We start from the raw sequence: 22744 nt of genomic DNA, 5'->3' as shown, positions 1-22744 counted from the left end.
CTCATCATTGATGTTTTTCTCTCTCTCCCCTCTCTTTTCCTCTGAAATCAATAAAAATATATATTAAAAAAGAAAAGGATGGCGATGTGCACAGGACATTCTTTGTGCTCATGTTAAGTTGCTAAGCTGCGCACTCAGTGAGCAAGAACAGGGCAGCACAGACGCTGTGCAAGCCCCGTCTAGGGAGGGACAGGGGAGTGAGCTTTCCTGGCTGCGTCCCCGTGGCCTTGCGAGGAGGAGGCGGCGGGGCCCCTCTCAGATTCGGGAACGGCTGCGTGTTACTTTACTGGGTCACTTCCTGGGTGGTAACTGAACTGAGCGGGCGCTGGTGAGCTGCCTCTCGTTCTTGGAGGCATCCGCGTGAGTGGCAGCTGAGCCGCCATGGGAGAGACAGCAACGCACAGACCTGCCGCCAGGGAGGGCCTCAGGGAGCGCGGGGGGTGGAGAGGACAGCACCCGCACAAGCCGGGCTCGGCGCCCCCGCAGGCCGGGGGCTGGCAGCAGGGGCACGGAGCCCTCCCTGGGGCGCACTGTCCTCCAGGCTCGCCCCATGCTGTCCCACAAGAAGATGTGGGGAGACAGATCCACTGGGCAGGGGCTCCCCTCGAGGTCACTCTGAGCACAGCCAAACGCAGTCAGTGACGAGTGCCCTGCGTTTCTCACTTTTCCAAGAACTTTCCTGTCTGGGATTTCACCTTCTTCTCGAAGAAGAAGGCCTTTCGTGTGGCCTCAGCCCTCGGGGTCCCCGCCTGGACTGGGGACCGACCGTGGTCCAGGCCGAAGACCGTTAAAATCGCAGATGAAAGAGGCTCGGGAACCCAACGCACGAAACACGAGGCTTGTCCCCCAGCTACGCCCCTGCGCCTCTGCTAATGCGATGTCTCCGTGACCGTTCTTTATTTCTGTTCACTTAATCTTTTAAAGATACCTTCCTGCCAACTGCCGTGTTTCTATAACTATTTGTAACCCAGCGTATATGGAATCAGAAGGAGGCCTCGAAGGTCAGACTTCCTGCATTAAAATTCTACTTCTACGGCGACCTTGGGCAAGTCAATTATTCCGCTGGAGCAGCCGCCGCCTCGGCGGAGTGTTGTTGGGAGAATGAAATGAGAACAATGTCTGTGAAGTGAATGTTTCCTTTTATTTGCATCCTCTCCCTACAAGCCTTGGTTCAATGGAATGAAATGACACGTGTGGACAGCCGTACCTTCAACGTGCATCCCATCCATGATACACACCGTGGATGTTGTCACGCCTGGAAGTGGTCGGTGCTGGGCAGGTGGGTAGCGGAGCCCATGAAACTTGGCATCTTTGGCTTCACTAAGTGCTGGGGTCCAACCCCAGCAGGTCCAGGGGTCCCCAAAGGTGTGGACGGAGTCGGCGAAGAAGGAATAACACGGAGACAGCATTCAGTTGATCAGCAGCCTAGCCAGGATTTCTAGTCAAGTTCTGGTCAGGATCTCCAGCGAAGTTCTGGTTAGGATCTCCAGCCAGGTTCTGTGTCCATGTTCTCTTGCTAGGTTCTCCAGGTTCTCCAGCCAGGTTCTGTAGCCATGTTCCCTCGCTAGGTTCTCCAGCCAGGTTCTGTCCAGGATCTTCAGCCAGGTTCAGTCACCAGGTTCTAGTCAGGTTCTCTTGCCATGCTCTATCCAGGTTCTGTAGCCAGGTTCTGTCTCTAGGTTCTGTCTCTAGGTTCTGTGGCCAGTTTCTGTCCAGGATCTTTTGCCATGTTCTCTCCAGCGAAGTTCTTCTATCTCTAGGTTCTGTGTAGGTTCTGTGTAGGTTCTGTGTCCTGTTGTCTTGTTACATCTGTATGTATACCAGTTGATTCCAATCCTATCAATCTCTATTACAAAGGTTAGGGCGTTTCTTATCTCCATTCCAGGGAGTAAAGATTATGTAGCTTAAGCATGATTGTTCGTAGTTAAAGTGATTAATTACCCGCCTGGCACTTAGTTAAGGGGTTTTATTCCCACCCTAACTTCAGGGGAAAATCCCTACCTGGGGAAACAACCTTTCTCAGAGAGGTGACCTTGGTTAAAACACATAGTGCCAAGAAGGTGAGCAAACATATTAAGAACAGTATGCCATATATGCCAGGTCCCTTGAAACAGCAAGGATGGACCGGCTCCCGGCAACTAAGAGGCTGTGGCCAGACAAGGGTACTCTACCCGCGTCCGGTCAAAGACAGGAGCCTCAGGACCAGGCGAGCAGCAGGATGAAGACCCTCTCACGTTTCCTGGGTTGTTCAAGTTTTTGCCTCAGAGACCGACCCGGGAGTCTGTCTCAGGACCTCCCCTCTCCCGCTGTGCTTGGCAAAGTCACGCACCACCTCACGCTCCAACTCCTTGATTCTGGAGGGAAGGTAGCCCTGCCTGGTGTAGGGGGTTGTTCTGAAACGTAGGAAGAGATGTGCACATAAAAGCACTCCGTCCGGTAAGTCTCAAGCAACCTTCAAATGTCAGTCATTACTACTGTCTTGGGCAAAATGTAAGAGTGATGGAAAATGAAGACTCACATGATAAGAAGTCAAAGGAAACACTGCCAAAGGCAAAAGTCATGGGAATGGACCACAGGAAGCCCTTTAAATGGGTGTTTACAAGATGCGTAAATGTAGGTATAAAATAATAGATGTATGTATCTACTAAAATATGAATCTAATTAATATCTAGAAAAGACTGACTGTTCCTATACCCAGCCCAGGCACCTGGGGTCCCAGCAGAGAGTAACTCGCTCCCCTGAGGGTCTAACGTGCACAGTGCACAGCGGGTCACAAAGCTCGTCACCGGTCACGGAAAGATCACGCCTGTGACCCAGAGGACGTCTGTCTTATTTCCAAGGGACAATAGTGCCAGATGGGCTATACTCCTAGGATGTATATGTTAATTAGGAAGAGATCGATGGAGCCCTACTGTGCTTCTTTTGTCAATAAAACTCCCCATCTTGTCCCCGCTGCCCCCCTGCAGGCCAGCACGCTTAGTCCTGAGGGTTCGGACTGAATTCGGAAAGAACACAGCGATTCCCTGCAACACACGTGAAATCAGGTCACCGTGTGCCAACAGCATTCATCCCATCGACCTGTCGAGTCCTCGTTATACATCTGTTCCGTGTAAGTGCTGCCGACTTCCTCTCCCGGCGTGACCACATGCACTCACGGCGTGTAGCACGCAGTTGGTTAGAGCATAACCAGACAGAGATGTTACGAATGGGAGTCACCATCTCAAACCATGATTCCCCCCATGACACACAGTATTTTTCTGTAGGAAACAGATAAGTGAAGTCCAGAACCAAGAGAAGCACCGAGCACTCGGGCCGTTTCGAAGATCTGACAGGTGCTGAAGTAAGGCCCTCTTTTTGTATTGAATTTGTAAGATGTATGATACCTCCTTCAAAAGCCTTGAGGAAAGGAATAAAATAACCAAAGATGATAATTCCCACAGAGTTAAGGCAAAAATGTATTTCAGGTCCCTTTCGTAACTTCCTGTAGAAAATCTGCGCAAGTCCTATCACACCCATGAGACGGGTTCACGAAACTTCGTATGAGAACTCAATTCAGAACCGATGTGGGGCGCGTCCAGGTGACGACTATGTAAACATGCTAAGAAAAGAGCGTTAACCAGTGTCACACGGATGGAACACACTGAGTGTCGTCATTACAATTCCGGAGGCTCGTTTGCCTATCAGAGAACATCCCGCAATTCCACGCGGCAAAGTGAGGCTGTGACTCGCTCTTCCTTTCTGGTCTCACCATGTTCACTGCCTTTACATATTTGGGGGAAAATACAGAGACTTCATTTTAATTAATAAAATGATGCCCAAGGACTCTGAGATGGGCAGAATGCCCTTGAGTGTATTTTACTTTCCTGACAAACCATTTCTATACTCAGGAACCTTCTGATCTATTGTTCCTTCTATATAAAGGGGCATGGAAAACAACCAACATGACTCAACCTTGGGCTAAAAAAAAAAAAGATAAGGCATTTCTCTTTACACTTTTGTAATATTCTAATATTGTCATAATGAGCAGAAATTATTTTAAGGATTAAATTTTAATTTTAATATAAATGTAAGATCTTGTAAATCCCTCTTTTAGTAAAGCTGTATCAACGTACTTTCCTATAACTGTCAAAAACTTCTACCTATTTACTTGGCATTATTTAGTACAGTATGATTTCCCCCTTGGACCGCTTCTCTTTTCTTCATTCCCCTCCCTTCTCTTTTCTCTGTTTCTCATTTTCATCTGGCTTTTACTACGAAGCAATTTCCTTACATTTTAATCCTCACATTGTGAAGCCAAAAAATAAAATAAATAAAATAAAAATCAAACAATATGCCTGGGGAAAAGGTTTTTTTCCTTAACGACTGGAATTCTTAGATGGCGCTAGGCGATGAGTATTTAGGACTCCGTACGTATACTATATGCCAAAGTAAAGAAATCATTAATAATAAAAGACTAAAAAGGAACAGTTCTATTACAAAATAAATCTCCCAGGCTTGCAAAGAAAACAAATTTGCCACCGCCACCTGCTGTGGTGATGAGGCCATAATCTCAACAGCAGGACATAAAAGGGAAGAGGAGACACAAATACAAAAGCACAGACACTAAAAAAGTAATTAAAACACTTATCTCCATCCCCATCCATAACGGAACACCCTCCACCCGCCACCGAAACGCAGGGCCTGTGCACGGCCCAGCGGGAAGGGCATTACGGCTGCCACCACGAACGCACACCCGGGCAGGGGGAGGCCCTGGGCGGATGGGATCTCGGAGGTATTACTAATGGGCTCATCGCCCGCAAATGCGCCACACGCTCATCGGCCGGGTCCCTTGCTTCCTCAGAGGTATTTTTAAAAATTATACATCTCCATTGTTTACTCAAATATATTCTTAACTGCAGGCCCTCGCCCGCCCCCTCTGTGTCATTGTCCTCCTGGCTTTCACAACTCTGCTGTGAGGCTCCAGTATTCTGCACATCAACCATCTGAGGCCATCGCTGTTAACGTAACGTGCATTTAAATATATTTTTATGGATTTCAGAGAGGAAGGGAGAGGGAGAGACAGACAGACACATCCATGATGAGAGAGAATCATCGATCGGCTGCCTCCTGCACACCCCCGACTGGGGATCCAGCCCGAAACCTGGGCCTGTGCCCTGACCGGGAATCGAACCGTGACCTCCTGGTTCGCAGGTTGATGCTCAGCCCCTGAGCCACGCCGGCTGGGCTGGGCAATCATGTTTAACAGCACGTGTATTTAGGTCAGGCACTTAAACGGGTTCCTAGAAAGCCATGTTCTTAGCTACAGTCCTGGAGTGCGAAGAGGTGACATGCAAGGCAAGGGTGTGGGCCGTGGGTCTGATTACTCCCATGGCCTCTGGCCTCAGGCTCTGCAAAGTGAGACAATGCGAGTCCGAGGAAGCAAGGGGCAGCTTTCACACCAGACCGGGCACCCCTGTGCTGGGAGACCCCCTGGCTGCTAGGTTTTGCTCTCTTATCCCTGGATTCTCACCAGGCACCTCTGGGGGGCAATGCACAGCCCCTGGGGTCACGGTCAGACAACCTCAAATGGACTCTGACGATGGTGCTTATCAGCTTTTCTCTACAAGTTCATGCTCAAGTTACTAAACGTTAAACGTCCGTCTCCTCATCTTTAAAAATAGAAGAGTTAGTCCCACCGGATGGCTGAGTGGTTGAACGTCGACCTATGAACCAGGAAGTCAGGGTTTGATTCCCGGTCAGGGCACAGGCCGGGGTTGCAGGCTCGATCATCAGTAAGGGGAGTGCAGGAGGCAGCTGATTAATGATTCTCTCTCATCACTGATGTTTCTATCGCTCTCTCCCTCTCCCTTTCTCTCTGAAATCAATAAAAATATATATTTTAAAAAATAAAATAAAAATAGAAGAGTTACAAAAATGTCTTTCTTTACAGAACTAGTATTGGGACAAATAAAACATACCATAGCTCTATATTGTTGTAATTGCTTAATTTCACAGGTAGAAAAAGCAATTCACAATCAGATATTGTTTATGCTACCATATAGGTCTTTCATCTTGAAATGATATTCACAATTAAGTGTCATTTCATTTTAATTATGCATTTTCCTCTTAGAGTCAAGTGATGCATTTCTATGCCAATTCACCTTACTCTAAATCACTACTATAATTCTATAAATTTTAGCAGAAAAATGTATCTTAATAGATTTCTTCAAAAACATCTATAATAATAAAAGCATAATATGCTAATTAGACCAGATGTCCTTCTGGACGACCTTCTGGACGAAGCTGGGGCTGCAAGGGGAGCCCGGGTCCCGGGTACCAGAGGGAAGCCAGTGCCGGCAGCTGGGGGAAGAAAGGCCAAGTGGTGCACGAATTTTGTGCATCGGGCCGCTAGTGAGTGAAATAAAAAAATGATTCCCATGCTTAAATATTCTTGGAATGTATTTAGTATTATTGACTTGTTGCTGAGTTAAGAGTCTTGAAATGAGAATACTTTTCTCGGAATTCAGAAAATTCCACCAAGTAGTCACTTTCCCAAAGACATTCTCGATGGGCAGCCGTGGTCAACCTTCTCGAACCCGTGGGCTCATCACCAAACAGGCAGGTTGTCTAGAAGCAGCGCTGGAACCTGGCCTGGGTTTTTCAAGGAACCCACGCCTCTAAGAAACAGGTGTCTCTGTGCCTGCATGCGTTGTGTGTGTGCACAGAGGGGCAGACCTGCAGTACATTCTGGAAGAGCCGTGCCTCACGAGTGGGTTAAAGAATCACACTCGCCAAGATGAAATGCATCACACTGTCCCTCTTATCCAGACGCCATTCCAAGTTCAGAGAGAGTGGCCGCCAATGCCACACTGCGAGGTAATTATCCACACCTGCCAGTCACTCACCGGGAACGGGCGCTGTCTGTGGGAGAACGTGTCGGATGCTAGCCCGGGGGAAGGGAAGGCACGGGTTTGACATCAGACGCACCTGTGTTCCCGTCACCACTCCACCGCGCCTCAGCTGTGTAACCTTGCATAATCAGTTATTTAAATTTTAAGTTTCCATTTCCTTATCTATAAAACCTGCCTCACAGGGAGATTCATGAGATAATATATCTCAATAATATGATAATTGCTTAGCCCAGTGGCGGGCGTATGACAAATGTTAATAAATGAGTTGGCTTTTATGTATTTTAAACTTTTAAAAATCCTATTACTTTTACACTTGTACCTTCCTTGATGTTTAACACGATTTCAGTATAAAACACCACAACAACAACCATAACGATGACAAAGCTACAGATAATTTAAACTTAGTGCCAGTTAAAATTTATTTAAATATGAGCACATAAAACCTGGCAGAGTCGATGTATAATCGTAACATATCTAGTTCTGAAATTTCATTACCAAAAAATGACAAATAAAAATATAGTTTATCATGTTCCACTTTTCGATTTGGTCCAGCTGTGATTTTTTTTAATACTTACCCAAGGATTAAATATGTTTATTGATTTTAGTGAAAGGAGAAGGAAGAGAGAGGCAGAGGGTACACAGTTTACCCTCCTGGGGCAGCACTGCCGCCCAAAGAGAACTCATTTCAATTAGGATGTTTACGTGAAGACAGTGATGAAGACATTGATGAATACAATTGATGAAGACAGTGATGAGGACATGGATGAGGAAGAGAGAAAGAGAGAAAGAGAGAGAGAGAAACATCAATGTGAGAAAGAAACATCCACAGGTTGCTTCCCGTATGCGCCCCAACCAGGGATCAAACAAGCAATCTAGGTATGTGCCCTGGCTGGGAATCGAACCCGCAACTTTTTGGTATATGGGTCGACACTCCAACCCACTGAGCCACACCAGCCAGAGCCCAGCTGTGAATTTTAAATTATAATCACAATCAGTTGGGAATAGGGACTTCGATGCTTACTTTATTTCACTGATTCTTCATTCATATTGATTGAATGCCTACTATGTGCTAGCTAACACACTAGGTGCTGGGGAAACGCAGATGCACAGCTCCCAGGATGTGTCATCAGAAAGTCAGAAACAGCAGGTTCATTCTCTGACAGAGGGACGCACAGTCCAGCTGCCAAACTCCGGGCACACGGCCTGCGGACAGCCACACCCACGCTGAGTCCCTGGAGGTGAGTGCTCCCAGCGGTGGAAGAAGGGGAAGGAAGGGCAAAGGCAGGGCAGGGTCAGAGTTCAAGCCCCTGGACCTGGGGTGTGGTCAGGGGAGCAGACAGGAGGGCACAGGTGGGCAGGTCGCATGGGCCCTGCAGGTCACACTGAGGATTGTGGATGTCACACTGAGGAGACCCTGCAGGGAGGTGATAGGATCAGCTCTGAAGGTCAACAAGGGCGAGTCAGTGGGTATGCGTGGCGTGGACAGCAGGCAGCGGGAAGGCGGGCCGGGGGCCGTGGCCAGGCTGCTGCAAGGATGCGGCTGAGACAGGAGCGCTCACCTGCGCTCCCCACCTGGGACACTGGGAACCTCCCCTCGCACACATGACCGGACGTGCCCATGACCTCCGTGGAAACACAGTTTCCTCCCGGGGCAACACTGCCACCCAGAGAGAAGTCATTTCAATGACGATGTTTACGTGAGGACAGCAGTGAAGACATTGAGGAATCAGACGCAAACTTTGAATAAGTTGCTAGTGCGTCAGAGGAACGCTGTGCAGGGCACTTGAAACCGTGTGTCTAGATTTCCTGGAGACACGTGTTCACCTTCTTCCCGTTACAGGAACTGCAGGGGCACAAGGGGACGCACTAAGATGCCGACTGCGGGACACACGGGAGGAAAACCGCTTCCTTCCGGTACCTGCTTGATTAAACTCAACCTTTAGAAGGGCTTCTTCCACAGGCTGAGATTTTTGTCAAAACTGCAGCCCCTTACGAGGGAGAGAGAAACACCATCGGGTGACTTCCACACACGCCCTGACCGGGGCTCAAACCCACGACCCAGGCCTGTGCCCCGCCGGGAACGGAACCGGCAACCTTTCAGGGTGCCCGGATGATGCTCAACCCATGGACTCATTGACAGGTGAGGTCGAGGCAGGAAAAGAAGCTTTCTAAACTCTCAGAGCAAATTAGCGCCAGAGCCAGATTTAATCCAGGAAGAGCTCTCACAGGCCTTTCTTCCTCGGTGCCAGGAAATGTACACCTCGGAGCGCATATGCATCTTCATTACGAGGGAGGAGGAAGGAGGAGCTTAGCCTCGCCTTTTGAAATTCAGCATAGAGTGATCGGCGGTACTTTAAATGTTCTGAATGTTAACACAGTCGTTTTTTATTCACAAGAAAGAAAAAAAAACCAACGTGTTTTAAAGAGCAGTAGGTAATTATTCACACATCATCCCACCTACGCTCCGCTTTCCGACGACTGTAAGTAAACGACGCCTGCTTTCATCTGCCTGATGCCTCCTGAAAGGTCTTCCTTTACGCCCAGATCCATTGGCAGCCCTACCATCAGTTCCCTGTGATGAAAAGGTAATAATTAAAGTGTTCTTCCTTCTTCCACGGCAAGCCATTGGGCCTACAGTAAATCAGCCATCAAATTTTCATTCATTATTTCCACGTGAAGGGTTTTGCCAGCTCCAAAAAAAAAAAAAAAAGAAAGTATACATCTTCATTTGTCAAATTTAAACATACACCCGTTCCCGTGGCTATCCGGGCTCATAGCATTATCCTTTAAAAAAAAACCAGCAAACTACGGCCAGGTCACACAGCTGCCCACAGTCCAGGTGACCCGGCATCGACCCTACTTGGAACTTGTAAGTGCACAGTTAGGGGAACAGGAGGCAAGCCCCGTCCTCGTTAACGGCATCGAGCTGTGGTCCCGCGGCCGGCTCCCTGGTGTGGCCAGTGATCAATTTTAATCTGATCACGAATAAAGAAAGTCCGACTCCTGCTTCTGGGTTCATCTTGAAGGAGATGATAGGTTGGTCCGTGGACGGAGAGGTTTAATCTACCTGGCATTCCAGGAGAGAAGGCACCTGCCCCTTCACTCCTCCCCGGTTCCCTCCCTGCTCCTGGGTCCCCTGCGGACAGAGGCAACACGATGGTCTCACACGGAAGCAGGGTGCGGGCTGCTTACCGGACGGGGCCATGAAGCGGCCCTTTGACTTTAAATTATTGACTGTGGCCCAGAACAACTCGATGGATTTGAAAAGTGTCTGAGGAGAAAACATAGAAAGTGGGAATCACTCTGGCATTTTTAGTTTAGGAGCAACGACTTTGCCTCAGCCAACAGAGATTACTCAGTAATGGAACCCGTTTCTCCATGCAAATTTTAATGAGGGAAAATTCTATTCCTTCTCTCTCTCTCTCTCTCTCTCTTCTAGAGAGGGAGGAAAGGAAAGGGAGAGAGGGATAGGAACATTAATGAGAGAGGAAAATCATGGATCGGCCGCCTCCTGCACGCCCCCTACTGGGGATCGAGCCTGTAACCTGGGCCTGTGCCCTGACTAGAAATTGAACTGTGACCTCCTGGTTCATAGGTTGATGCTCAACCACAGAGCCACGCACGCCATCCAGGCCTTTCTGTCTCTTAAAATGAATATCAATCAGACAGTTAAAACATATATTGAATTTAAAAGACAGTAACATTTTAACCTGTCCAGTGGTCCAATTCCTTGTTCCACATACACTCAATGTTCTTCAGTTTTAATGAGCTGTTCTATGAAGGTAATAAAACTATTCATTTTTTTCCGTAGGTAAGACCATGCTAAATTTAGAGGCACAATGAGAAAGAAACCAGGACTGTGCTGCATTCTTAAATGGTAAAAAAAAATAAAAAATAAAAAATGGTGAGTGTCAGACTAGTCTAAATGCCGTTGTCCAAGCAGAAGCTGCCCAGAGCCAGGCAGACCAGCAGGAGGCCGAGCCCAGGCTGCCCACATGGATAGCAGGCAGGATGCAGGGACCGGAGGCTGGGAGCCAGAGCCAGGGGGATAGTTCGAGAACACTCGCCCTTCAGGGGAGCTTTAGAGAACTGAAAACATTTCTGTTAGATATCTGAAAAACACTAGACTCTGATTTTTTTTTAAATTGCTACAACTATGCTACTGTAAATGCCAACGTATATAGAACTTTGGGAGGTCCAACTGGTGTTAACTGAGGGCAGACTGTGAGTGTGTGGGGTGAGATGTATTACATGTGCACACACATTCACGACTACAGTCCACGAGGAGGATCCACTCTGCCTACTTACCTATCTGTGTGATACATGTGCATTTTATTTATTTTTTTAAAATGTTTTTATTGATTTCAGAGAGGGGAAGGGAGAGGGAGAGAAACATCAATGATGAAAATCACTGATCAACTGCCTCCTGCACACCCCCGACTGGGGATCGAACCCAAACCCAGGCATGTGCCCTTGACCAGGAATCGAACCGGTGACTTCCTGGTTCCTGGGTTGATGCTCAACCTCTGAGCCAGACCAGCTGGGCATATGTGTGGATTTTAGAAGGATTTGTTAATAATATAGGGTGTCCCAAAATTCACGCAAGATTTGAATTTTTCGTGAGCATTAACAACAACAACAAAATAAAAGCCTAATTTTACTTGGTTTATTGAATCAGATTCTAATATTTGTTGCCCTTTGATTTCAATCCCTTCAATTTGATAAGCATTACCAAGTACCATTTATGGCCCAGGAGTAGGGACAATGAAGACCAATGAAGACCACGGCTTTGCGTCTGTGCCAGCAAAGCCGTGGAGGCCAATGACCCGATGTGCTATTCCATACATAACCCTATACTGGATACTTTATGAATCAATAAAAAATTTACAATTTTTAATTATAAACCTGTGTTTTCTATCAAAATTACTTCTTGCGTGAACTCTGGGACATCCTATAGATATAGTGTAGTTTTATCAACAAGTAAGACGAGTCCCTGGCCCCTCTCACAGTCAGAACCGCTTCCGGGACCAGCAGGCAGAGCTGCCCCAGGTGGAACGGCCTCTCGTCTTCCCTACTTTTCACATCTCCCACCTTCTTGTGAGACAGAAGAACTAAGGATCCACTGACTGCCACCATCTGGGTGGTTCAAGGCCCGGCAAATGAGGGATGAGCCAACACGCCAGGCGAAGTGTCAGCCAATCACCGCGCTCATCACCAAGCCCCTCATGGCTGACCCCCCTCGGATGGGTCTGTGCCCGGGTTCTGCTGGTCACTCAGGGCGGGAATGTTGCTCCCAGGATCCGGCCACAGTAAAGGGAAGGTGAGGATGAGGCCTGGAGATACTTCCTGTGCTCCCGCAGCCACAAGGTGGGGTGCAGTGGGGAGGGGAGGGCTGGGAGCATCTGAGAAATGAGGGGACATGAACCTACGAACCTATTACCCCTTTCCTCTTTCAAAATGCATAACAAAACCTGAGTGCATCTGTTTTGCTTTTTAATGTATTTTTTACTGTTGAGAGTATTACAGATCTCTCCCATTTCCGCCCCCTCCCCGCCCCTCCCCGTCTTCCCCACCCCATTGCCCGTGTCCATGGGCTTTGCCTATAAGCGCACAGGTTCTTTGGTTTCTCTCTTCTCGTCCCCCCGGCCCACATGGAGGTGTGTCCGTCTGTTCCAGGCCTCCCTGCTCCGGTCGCACTTTGTTTTTCACTGGCTCCTTAATGCGAGTTTCTAACGAACAGAAGCAAACATTCCCAGAGCTTTATTGTCAACATGACTGCGGAGCATTCGTGTCTGATCAGTAAGACCACGAGGGGCTCGTCTCTCATTTGGGACATAAGGCCCAATATTTAGGGCGTTCCCTATGCCCACAGATCTCCCCTTAAACCTGCCTGGACGGGGAGTGTGTTAGGAGGAGAGAAGGTACTAGGGGACCAACGTCGCCCTGCACTGCATTCTGGGCCCAGCCTGTGCCTGCACCGTGATCCCGTCTCAGGGGAGTTTCCGTTCACGTGATAAAAGGAACAGGAAGCATCTGATCAATAAACAGAAATCAGGCGACACGTCCCCGCCAGGTTGCTGTAACGAGGATTAATCTCCGAAAGGCCGGCGCTTGCCCGATGCCCTGCTTTTCAGCCCCTCGCCGTGGGTCTGAGACACCGGCTACTAGCACCAGGGCAGAAAGGACCAGGACTTTCCACACGGCTCTCCACCCCGCTCCAGCGAAGGGTTAATGGTAAAATAAGCCTTCACGGATGGGAGGGATTCTCCCCGTGTGGCTGGGAAACAGCTCAAGTGTTTCTCATTTAAAATTATGAAGATTTAGGAACATTATCTCGGCAGTTAATAGGCGCCTCCCTGCAAGTCTCCGGGTCTGCGAAAATTAAGGAAGGTGGCGTCCTTAATGGGGTTATAAAGCATACATCGTTTACTCGGCAGCAAATGGTATCTTTAATGTCGGCTTTAATCCTGCTTTCATTCTCGCTTTCATGATTACATGACAAATGGCCTCCACAACCCCAGGACCAGTCATGTGAGGGCAAGTTTGCTTCCTCTGCCCCCACCGTCCGGCCAGACCCCGAGCCAGACAAGCCTGTGCTGTATCTCCAGCTTCCTCCCCCACATGTGAACTGCAAACACCCAGACAATCAGGGCGAGACAAAGCTACGCATTGCTTTTCCATCAAGAGTCTTGTATCTAATTGTGACATTTTCTTATTTTTTAAAAAATGTATTTTTATTGATTTCAGAGAGGAAGGGAGAGGGAGAGAAACATCAATGGTGAGAGAGAATCATGGGTCAGCCGCCTCCTACACGCCTCCTACTGGGGATCGTGCACAACCCGGGCATCTGCCTTGACTGGGAATGAACTGCGACCTCCTGGTTCCCAGGTCGATGTTCAACCCCTGAGCAACACTGGCCAGACTCCATTCTTAATTTGTTGTCTGTGAATTTTTAAAGGACAAGCAAGCCCCTGCTTTAGTCTTCCTTCTCTGACTTCTCTTCTACCTGGCACACAGTAGGTGTTCAATCAATGGCAGTCCAACGCAGGAGTGGTCCATGCGGCTTTCACTGGTTCATTTTTTCAGTTTTTCTCAGCATCATAAAAGCAAGGCTCCCAGCATATGTGACCTGAACAAGTCATCCTTTCTTTACTATCCAAGGATCTCCATGTAATGTTAAAATAATGAGACTGAAAATTATTCTAAGAAGAAAATTCCTATTCAAAATATTCTCTCTTTGAGATAAGATAGGCTGGATTATCCTTCAGAGACCAGGGGAGCAGTACGGGGGCCTTGGATACTTACCTATTGTTCAGTCAATTACTCGTACTAACAATATGGATGGGCTCAAACCAAGATGTGCAAGCACAGCCATGTCATAAATCTAAGAATCACAAATATTAATAACTCTCTCCCCACATATCAGCTCCCATTACCAAGTGCTTAGATAACTGCAGGGACACGGTAAGTGGAGAGCCGGTTCATACAAAAAAGAAAACTACATATCCTCGGTGAGTGGTGTGTACAATACTAGACATAATCACCGTCACTCTCCATGCCAGTGTTCAACGCTACGGACAAAAAGAGAGCCTAAAGAATGAGTATTCTGCGGCTGCATTAAAACTCCTCAGTTTGTTAGAGCATAGATTTGTTCTAAAATTAAGGCTATAACCCCGCCAGAATGGCTCAGTGGTTGAGTGCTGACTTATGAACCAGGAGGTCACGGTTCGATTCCCAGTCAAGGCACAGGCCTGGGGTTGTGGGCTCGATCCCCAGGGTGTGGCGTGCAGGAGGCAGCCGATCCACGATCCTCTCTCATCACTGATGTTTCTATCTCTCTCTCCCTCTCCCTTCCTCTCTGAAATCAATACAAATGTATTTTAAAAATAAATAAAATTAAGGGTGTAAAAAATTATTCTTTCTGTCTCTCCTGCCTTCCTTGCATATGTGACCCAAAGACCCGAATTCCCACCTATGCAGACGGGGCTTAGGTATGAAGGCTAAGTACACGGTGCTCAGCTAACGGCCCCCCCACCGGCTTCGCCAGAACCACGAGGTGAAGACTCCACAGAAGTCGGTTTTGCAAACTACCCCACGCGACACTGGCCCCATCCATAGGGAGAAAGAATTAATTGCCAATAGCATACGGACTTCAGGGGAATATATATATTTACCAAAGTTCCAGACAACGAAGGTATGGGGACTGCACCAACCAGCCACCCTGTCATATTTGTTATAACCAGCCGGGGTCTCACTCCGAGTCCAGGGGGACTTGGCTGCCTCACTGTCGCAGGGGCACACCGGACAGCGGACATAAGCTCCGCTCCGCTCGGCACTGGTGTTGGCAGACCCAGGTTGAAAGGATTTCGATTTCTCACTGGTCCCTAATAGTCAGTGACAGGAAAGCCTGCCTCTTGGTTGTGGCAGACGCCCCGCCTGTGGGCAAAGCGAGGTCTGAGATGCTGAAACAGAGCAGGGAACACATAAATATTTGTGGAAGGAATGACTTCACATTCCCCACAGCGCCAAGTCTCTTGCATTTACCAGCAATTCCTCCGTGTTTGCTGAAACAAACCAACGGGAAAAAATGTTTGAAGCGCGAGTCAAAGTTGTAATTATTTTAAAATGTCAATGATACCAACATAACTTGAATGAGGAGACGATGATGAGGCACGGGGAAATGCATGCAAATACCCAGCTACTTCAAGTACTTTAAGATGATTTTCATCTCAATTTAATTTGGGAGTGAACACTCCCAGTGCCTACACTCCCATGCGCCGTACACATGTGGTTACTCCAAATGACGGGAAAAAACAAGCGGCGACTCCCAGGCAACGCCAAGGCTCTCCCCTATTTCCACTTCAGCCCACAGTCCCTCGACGTGACTGACGTATCCCTTTCCCAACACCAACAGCTGACACAAGGCTAACCTGCTGTCAGTCGCAGCTGCCTGACTCGTGCATGTGAGAAGGACCCAGTCCTAGCATGTCTTCCGTACTAGTTTGGTGGTTGTCGAAAGGAGAGAGGAAGGGAAGGACCTGGGAGAGCTCAGGTCTGCTAGGGGTTCTGGGAGCCGCTGTGGACACGCGCCTCAGGGCCACCGGAAGGCCACAGTCGGGTCACCGGGGCACGTGACAGGCAGCTGTCATTGTCGGAAGGCCGTACATCCCGCCTCCCCACTGTCATCTCATCCTGCCGGTCCCTTACTGAAGTGTGACACAGTCATATTTTTTAAAAAAAATGATTTTATTGATTTCAGAGAGGAAGGGAGAGGGAGATAGGGATAGAAACATCAATGATGAGAGAGAATCACCTATCGGCTGCCTCCTGCACGCCCCCGACTGGGGATTGAGCCCTGAATGGGAATCGAACCTTGACCTTCTGGCTCAACCACTGAGGCATGCCGGCCAGGCGGCACAGCTGTATTTTATCAGTGACTTTCAAGTCAGCAACACTAGCATCCTCGCATAATCCAATCACTCAAGTGACTCTCCTCAGAGAGACCATTTCTGATCATCACATTTAAAGTAGTGTCCCGACCACACATCTCAAAAGGCAAAAATGTCTGTACAACGTTAGCAATCTTTGTCCTCAGTCGATGTATCCAGCCAAGACTAGGAATGGGTGTTAGAAATGAGGATCTAAACAATACTCTCAAGGATGCAGGTCTTTAAAATCTTCTCATTCACCTGAAAAATGGGGACAATTACACTCTATCCCCCATGGTGCTGAGAATTGAATAAACGAATAGAAAGAGGCTACAAAACATTATGTAAAACAAATGTAACTTTCTCACACTTAGTATTTTAGGGTACTTTATCCAACGGTTTCCTCTCCGTTCTCTTTCCCATCCCCCCTCTTGCTCTTGCTTGTTTTTTGGGTTGTTTCCTGAGTTCCTTCGAGGATCTGCCTGCCTCCCCCTCGATCCCCCCACTTCGCAGCCTTCCATTCCTGCTCCCTGGCCTCCTCCTGTGGGGCCCGCCTCCCCCTGAGCTCCGCTAACAAGGCCCTGCACCGCTGCTGCTCTGGGTCCTCTGAGCTCGGCGTTCCGTCAGCTTCAAGCTGTTCCCAGGCAAGTGCTGGCTGGAGCGTTGACTTAGCAAGTCTTTCTTCTCAACGCGTAAATAATTCATTCCAGGTCACGTTTTCGCTGGCAGAAACTTTTCCTGGGAAGGCACAAGCCTCTTTCTCTCCGCTGAGAAAGTGCGGTTTGGTGGTAAGAGCGTGAGCAACTTATGAAAAAAAGATGCGGTCTCTCTCCAGGAGGAAGGATCGGCTCCCAGGCTGGGGCCGCACGGCCGCTGCTGCTCTGTGATGGGAGCGGAGAGTTACAGCGGCTGCGCCTGGTACAGAGCCGGTCCACAGCGGGGACTGTCAACGCCTTCAAGCGATGAGCCCGACCTCCCGGGGACACCCAGACGCCTGTCTCCATGTGTTTTGTGCTCGGTTCTCTAAAAACTTAAATAACTGAAGAGTTAGAAGGCCTTCGGAAAAGAGAAACACAAAACTGAGTATGCCCAGGCCTCTGAGAGCAGCTCGTTTGTTCCCATTCGGCTGAAACCACCCGATGTGGGTTATGGGGACCCAGAAGGAGGTCCCCATCATCTCGCCTGTCACTGAGCTGCCCCAGTGACGGGACTGGGACCGGGAGTTTGGGGCATGTCCTTGGTCACTCCAAGCCCAAGGAAGCAGCAGATGCCGGCGCCAGAGGGCACAGACTGTCTTCTGACGGGCAAGCCTGCCGCTGAGCACGCCTCGCTCAAGCCGGCTCGGAGCTGTGTATTACCCTCGTCACCCCCAGCACAGCCTGCCTGCTGCGGGCTCTTCCACAAGCAAGATTCAGAGGGTGAGATGTGATCATAGGCCTTGCTCCACGCATCCCAGGTTGGGAGGCAACTGGAGTGGTGGTTCCGCAAGCGGCATGTTGCAGTCATGAGCGCTTATGTGAAACCAATCTGAGACATGATCTATGTTGACCATGGGCCAGAGAGCAAATGTGTAAAACAATAAATGGACCAAAAACAAACAAATAGAAAAACAAAGGTGCTTCTATGAAATGTTCTACTCAAAACTAAGTCAAAGAGTTGCATGTATAAAAATATATATGAAATAATCATTTTTCTATATTTTATTCAGAAAAAAGGACATACCACTAAAATGTAAGAAGAATGGAAAACAGAATTTTCTTCAAGCATAGTTTGCAATATTGGATGAATATCTGCTATATGAAGATTAATAAACAGGAATCTCGAGTTGGGAGGGCCTGTAGGGGGAGCTCTCACACCCTCACATTCACTGTCAGTTACCCCAATGGAAAGAGACTACTCTCAATCTCCAACAGGAAGTTGTTTTTTGACTCCACTACTCCAGCTGGAAGGAGCAGGATCTTCTCTTTGCCCGGCAACCAGTCAGCCAATGAAAAGCCACTACACTTCAAACATCCAGTTTCCTCCAATGGACTCTTTGTTTACAACAGCCACCCCTCTGTGCTCCCCTTTCCTCTATAAAAGACCATTCCTCTCCTTTGTTCTCTGACTTACATGTGGTTCACCATTAGACCACATGTCCCAAAATGCAATTCCGTGTTGTTCCCAAGTAAACTCCTTGTGCTGGAGAAATATCTGGCTGCCTATTTGTTTGAAAGGTCAACAGCCCTTTAACGTTATGAGAGTGGGGAGGGAAATTTGTAGAGAGATCTTTGTAACATAGTAGAGGAATAAAAAATTCAGAAAACCATAACATGGAAAAGATACACAGTAAGAATATTGGAGCATTTTATGGCTAACACAGTTCCAGTTCTTTTAAAAATGATTTTTAAAGACCCCATTGAAATTGAGATTTGAATTATACATAAATATAGCCACAGGGTTGGACTTCCAAAATTCCACACGGCTGCTCAACAGTAACCTAAAAGTAACACCAAGAGTGCCTATGCATCAGCCCGTGAAGCTCCTTCCGCTGTGAAAATAAGTCATATAACGGGGAGCGGGACGCAAAGAGCCCACAATGCCTCCCCCACCAGCGTCGGACGCAGGTTTTCATAAGGAAGCCGCGGTCATCAATCACTACCTCATTACCAGGCCGTCAGCTGGGCTGAGGCTGACTGTACTCTGGCTGGCTGCCATACGGCACGTTCAATGCAACATCCTTCAGGCTCGCTCCAAGTTCGGCTGAAGTCGCCCATGCCAGACATCAAAGAGGAGCACTGGTGCTATCACAGCTTAATAATGAGCGCCACGGGGTCCTGTGTTCCAGAGCCGCCTCCCACCCCCAGCAGGATTCTGCTCAAGCAGACCACCGTGCTGGCTCCTGTGAGTTTATTCACAGATAAATGCAGGCACAATAGCCAGTCGTACTTCTATAGACACACAGGCATATAGATATGTCCACTTGCTCCAAAGCTGGACATAAATGAGATTAACAGAATTGTTTTTAAATTTTTTTGGTTTCAGAGAGGAAGAGAGAGATTTCAGTGATGAGAGAGAATCATGAATCGGCTGCCTCCTGCACGCCCCACACTGGGGATGGAGCCTGCAACCCGGGCCTATGCCCTGATCGGGAATTGAACTGTGACCTCCTGGTTCATAGGTCAAGGCTCAACCACTGAGCCACACCGACTGGCTGCACTAAATCTCAACGAGGTTCCCAGGGAAGGGCTGTGGGCTCTCTTCCTTGCTCTCAGGCTTGAAACAATGGTTTGCGTCTGGAAGGCAGAGCGTTACAGACAGAAATCGCCCGGGTAGGATGTCCTGCTCCAGGGCCCACGGCAGGCCAGGCCTGGGGAAGGGAGGGGCACAGATGTGGGAATGTAGCCCTCTGCCTTAGGTTTGCTCCCCTGTCTCAGCTCAGAACCCTGTCCCGGGAGCCGTGCCTGGCACAGTGAGGCGGGCGAGCTCCGGCAGCGTGGGGACCTGCCCGGACTGCTCATCACCAGGGAGGAGACGCTTCCTCATAGAAGGCCAGGCCTTTGCGCATCAGATCTTTCTTATTGATGAAGGAGCGAAGCAGCTCAGACGGCTCAAGAATTAAGGATGAAGCTCCTCAGCCCGTGTAAGGGACAACCCTCCCACCGCGAGATGATGTCCTATGACTCCATATACACGTCAGGAGCTGCGGACACATACTCTTCTCCAGAGAACAGCTGCTGGATTATGTGATTCGATGGCTGGTGTATTAAGGCAATGTCTGTCTGCAGTCTACAGATGAGGCAGAAAGAACAGGGACGCTGGGTGCTGGGAGGTCTCCCCACGGGCTGATTTTGGGGTGTCGATAAAGGTTTCACATCATTTAATTTGGTCTCCCCATTTATAACACGAGACTAAGCCTGTCCATCCTCAGGATAGCTACAGTGATTTAAAACTGATTGGTGTACATAAACATTCAATAAGTGCTCACTCCGTCCCCCTTATTGGTAATGCCATTATTATAAGATAAATGCGTGTATTAAGTTAATAATAATATTCTATTACCTGCTGTTATCTACTGCCGTGGCTCAGACACTGAACAAATTCCTGCATGGCACTCAATGCTAACTGCTGTTTCTGTGCATGCACATTTGGTTGTTTCCTCCCTGCTATCTTGTTCTTACCTCTGGTATCAATTTTTTGGGAAAAAAGAAATGGCAAGCACTGTGCATTTTAAAAAATATAAATCAGAAACGGTCTCATTTCCTGAAGGTTTAAGAAAACAGTCTCCCTTTCTAGTGATCAATAAAGGGATGTGCTCTATCCAATAATCGATGGCCTCACTGAGGCAAGGCGGCGTCTCACAGACGCTCCACGAAGCTGGGCCCTTGGGTTCCCGGGGTGCACGCACATAATTCCACGCAATCGGTAGGTAAACAGAAATACGGTTTTCACCTACAACACCGGTTCCAATGACCTCATCATTCATGTAAGAAGCCCATGGGCAGCTTAAGGTGCATCAAAACAATATTAGATCCCAAACACATGAATGCGTCCTAGACCACGCTTCGCACTCCACCAGCCCGTGAGTTTCTGAGTGACACGGAGGAGGCCCACGGACACGTGAAAGCTGGTTCTCACTCCCCGCATCCCACTGAAACGTCGGGGCACTGAGACTGAAGACCAAGCCACACAGGTCCCCGGTCATCAGAGAACACAGCTACCCCTTCTGCTCATCAACCTGGCAGCTCGTCAGCGTACTGACCTAGATGAACGAGGTCAGGTTAGGGAGTGACTGGCAGGGTGTGAAGACTATACTTTCTGTCATTGTTTATATATATATATATATATATATTTATTTTAGAGAGGAAGGGAGGGGGAGGGAGGGGTAGAAACACCAGTGATGAGAGAGAATCATAGATGGGCTGCCTCCTGCACTGCACGACCCCCAGGCACGTGCTCTGAACGGGAACTGAACTGGGACCTCCTGGTTCATAGGTCAACACTCAACCACTGAGCCACACCGGCCGGGCCTCTCCTTGGTTTTTAAGAAGAAATTCCCAAGCGGGACAAGGACGCTGCGCCCAGGGGCGTTTCTGCTCATGCGCGTTCCTGTCGGGAGACGGGCTGCGTGTCTAATGCAGGTCCGGGCGCGGCCCCGGGGAGACCTGAGGGAAGTCGGGACAGAGCGGCGTTGGCCACCGCTGCCTTCGCCGTCGGCTCCTGGCCCCTCCTGTGAGGCTCCCCACAGGGACATTTTCCCTGCAGAACAAACGGTCACGTACACAGACAAGCCACGGAGGCCGATGCAGGTGCATCAGCATGTGCGGCTCACGCCGGGCTGTGCCGCCAGCTCCAGGTCTGAGCTGCTCCCCAAAACGCTCACCACGGAGCCCGGGCGTCACCCTCCCTCTCCAGCGAGAAGAGGGAGCTTGGGCGGCATCCTGACACTGGGGGCGTGGCTGCGGGCTGGCTCGGGGATGGGACACGTGGGACAGCCTCATCTGTCCCCAGCCGCCCACTGGGACAACCCAAATGCTCCTTCATCCGGACACACCTAACTGGGCGGGATCGGTACCCAACACAGGTCCTGACCTCTCACCTATCCACCCAGGTGCGCCAGCCCATCCGTGGAGGGAATCTGGTCAGGGTGGGTGACACAGAGGGTTAGACTCCTGGGGCATGTCCCATCCGAACATCTGAAGGTGTCGAGGAAAGCAGGGGATGGAGATGAAGCAGAGATACAAATGAGTATCTGGCCACCAGGGGATGAAGAAGGCTACTTCTTGCCCTGACCAGTGTTGCTCAGTGGATAGAGCATCGACCTGGGAACCGAAGGGTCCCGGGTTCGATTCCGGTCAAGGGCACGTACCTCGGTTGCAGGCTCCTTCCTGGCCCGGGCCCTGGTCAGGGCTCGTGCAGGAGGCAACCAATTGATGTGTTTCTCCCTCTCTCATCCACTCTCTCTAACAATCATGGAAAAATATCCTTGGGTGAGGATTAACCAAAAAAAGGCCACTTCTCTGCATGGCGCCTCCTGGTGTTCCTGGAGCTGAAAAGGTCTCATTTCCTGCATTTGCTGTGAACCCCGCTTGGCCTGGCCTGAGCGGGCGCGGGGCTCTGTGGAGACGCCGCTGAGAACAGCAGCGCAAACACTGACAATGTTGACAGATCCTCAGTGTCTACAAAAGGGGGAGGATTTGAACGGGAGAATCCCAGGCTCCTCCATCTCTATGTGCAACAGGGAATGTGCGGTTTTAGAGAACGACCCCAAGGTCACGTTCAACACTCTCCCGGTGGCTTTCCGCCCTCGTCCTCCCCTCAGCAGCCGCGCTCCAGAGCTGCCCCGCTCCGCCGGGTGCACATCAGAGGGGACGCACGACACAGGGAGACGCCCCACCTGTGGGCCACTTGTCTCCCCAGGAAAACTGTCAGGTTCCAGGTTGGAAT

The 22744-nt window shown here is 49.3% G+C and overlaps 1 protein-coding gene across 3 annotated transcripts in view; it reads right to left on the bottom strand.

Moving 5' to 3' along the window:
* DPYD (dihydropyrimidine dehydrogenase) overlaps positions 1-22744 on the bottom strand; it is a 351367-nt gene that overhangs the window by 175187 nt on the left and 153436 nt on the right. Inside the window, exon 9 of one of the 3 annotated variants that reach the window (XM_036344654.1) lies at positions 16557-16579. The exons of the other annotated variants lie outside the window; for them this stretch is intronic. Within the exon in view, the coding sequence (XP_036200547.1) occupies positions 16572-16579 (8 nt within the window). The 3' untranslated portion in view covers positions 16557-16571. Of the gene's footprint in view, positions 1-16556; positions 16580-22744 lie in introns of those variants that run through there. 3 annotated transcript variants of the gene reach the window in all.

The sequence above is a fragment of the Myotis myotis genome, unplaced genomic scaffold (genome assembly GCF_014108235.1).
Source record: "Myotis myotis isolate mMyoMyo1 unplaced genomic scaffold, mMyoMyo1.p scaffold_m19_p_18, whole genome shotgun sequence".
Classification (NCBI taxonomy): domain Eukaryota; kingdom Metazoa; phylum Chordata; class Mammalia; order Chiroptera; family Vespertilionidae; genus Myotis; species Myotis myotis.
This window is presented reverse-complemented; position numbering and strand designations above follow the sequence as displayed.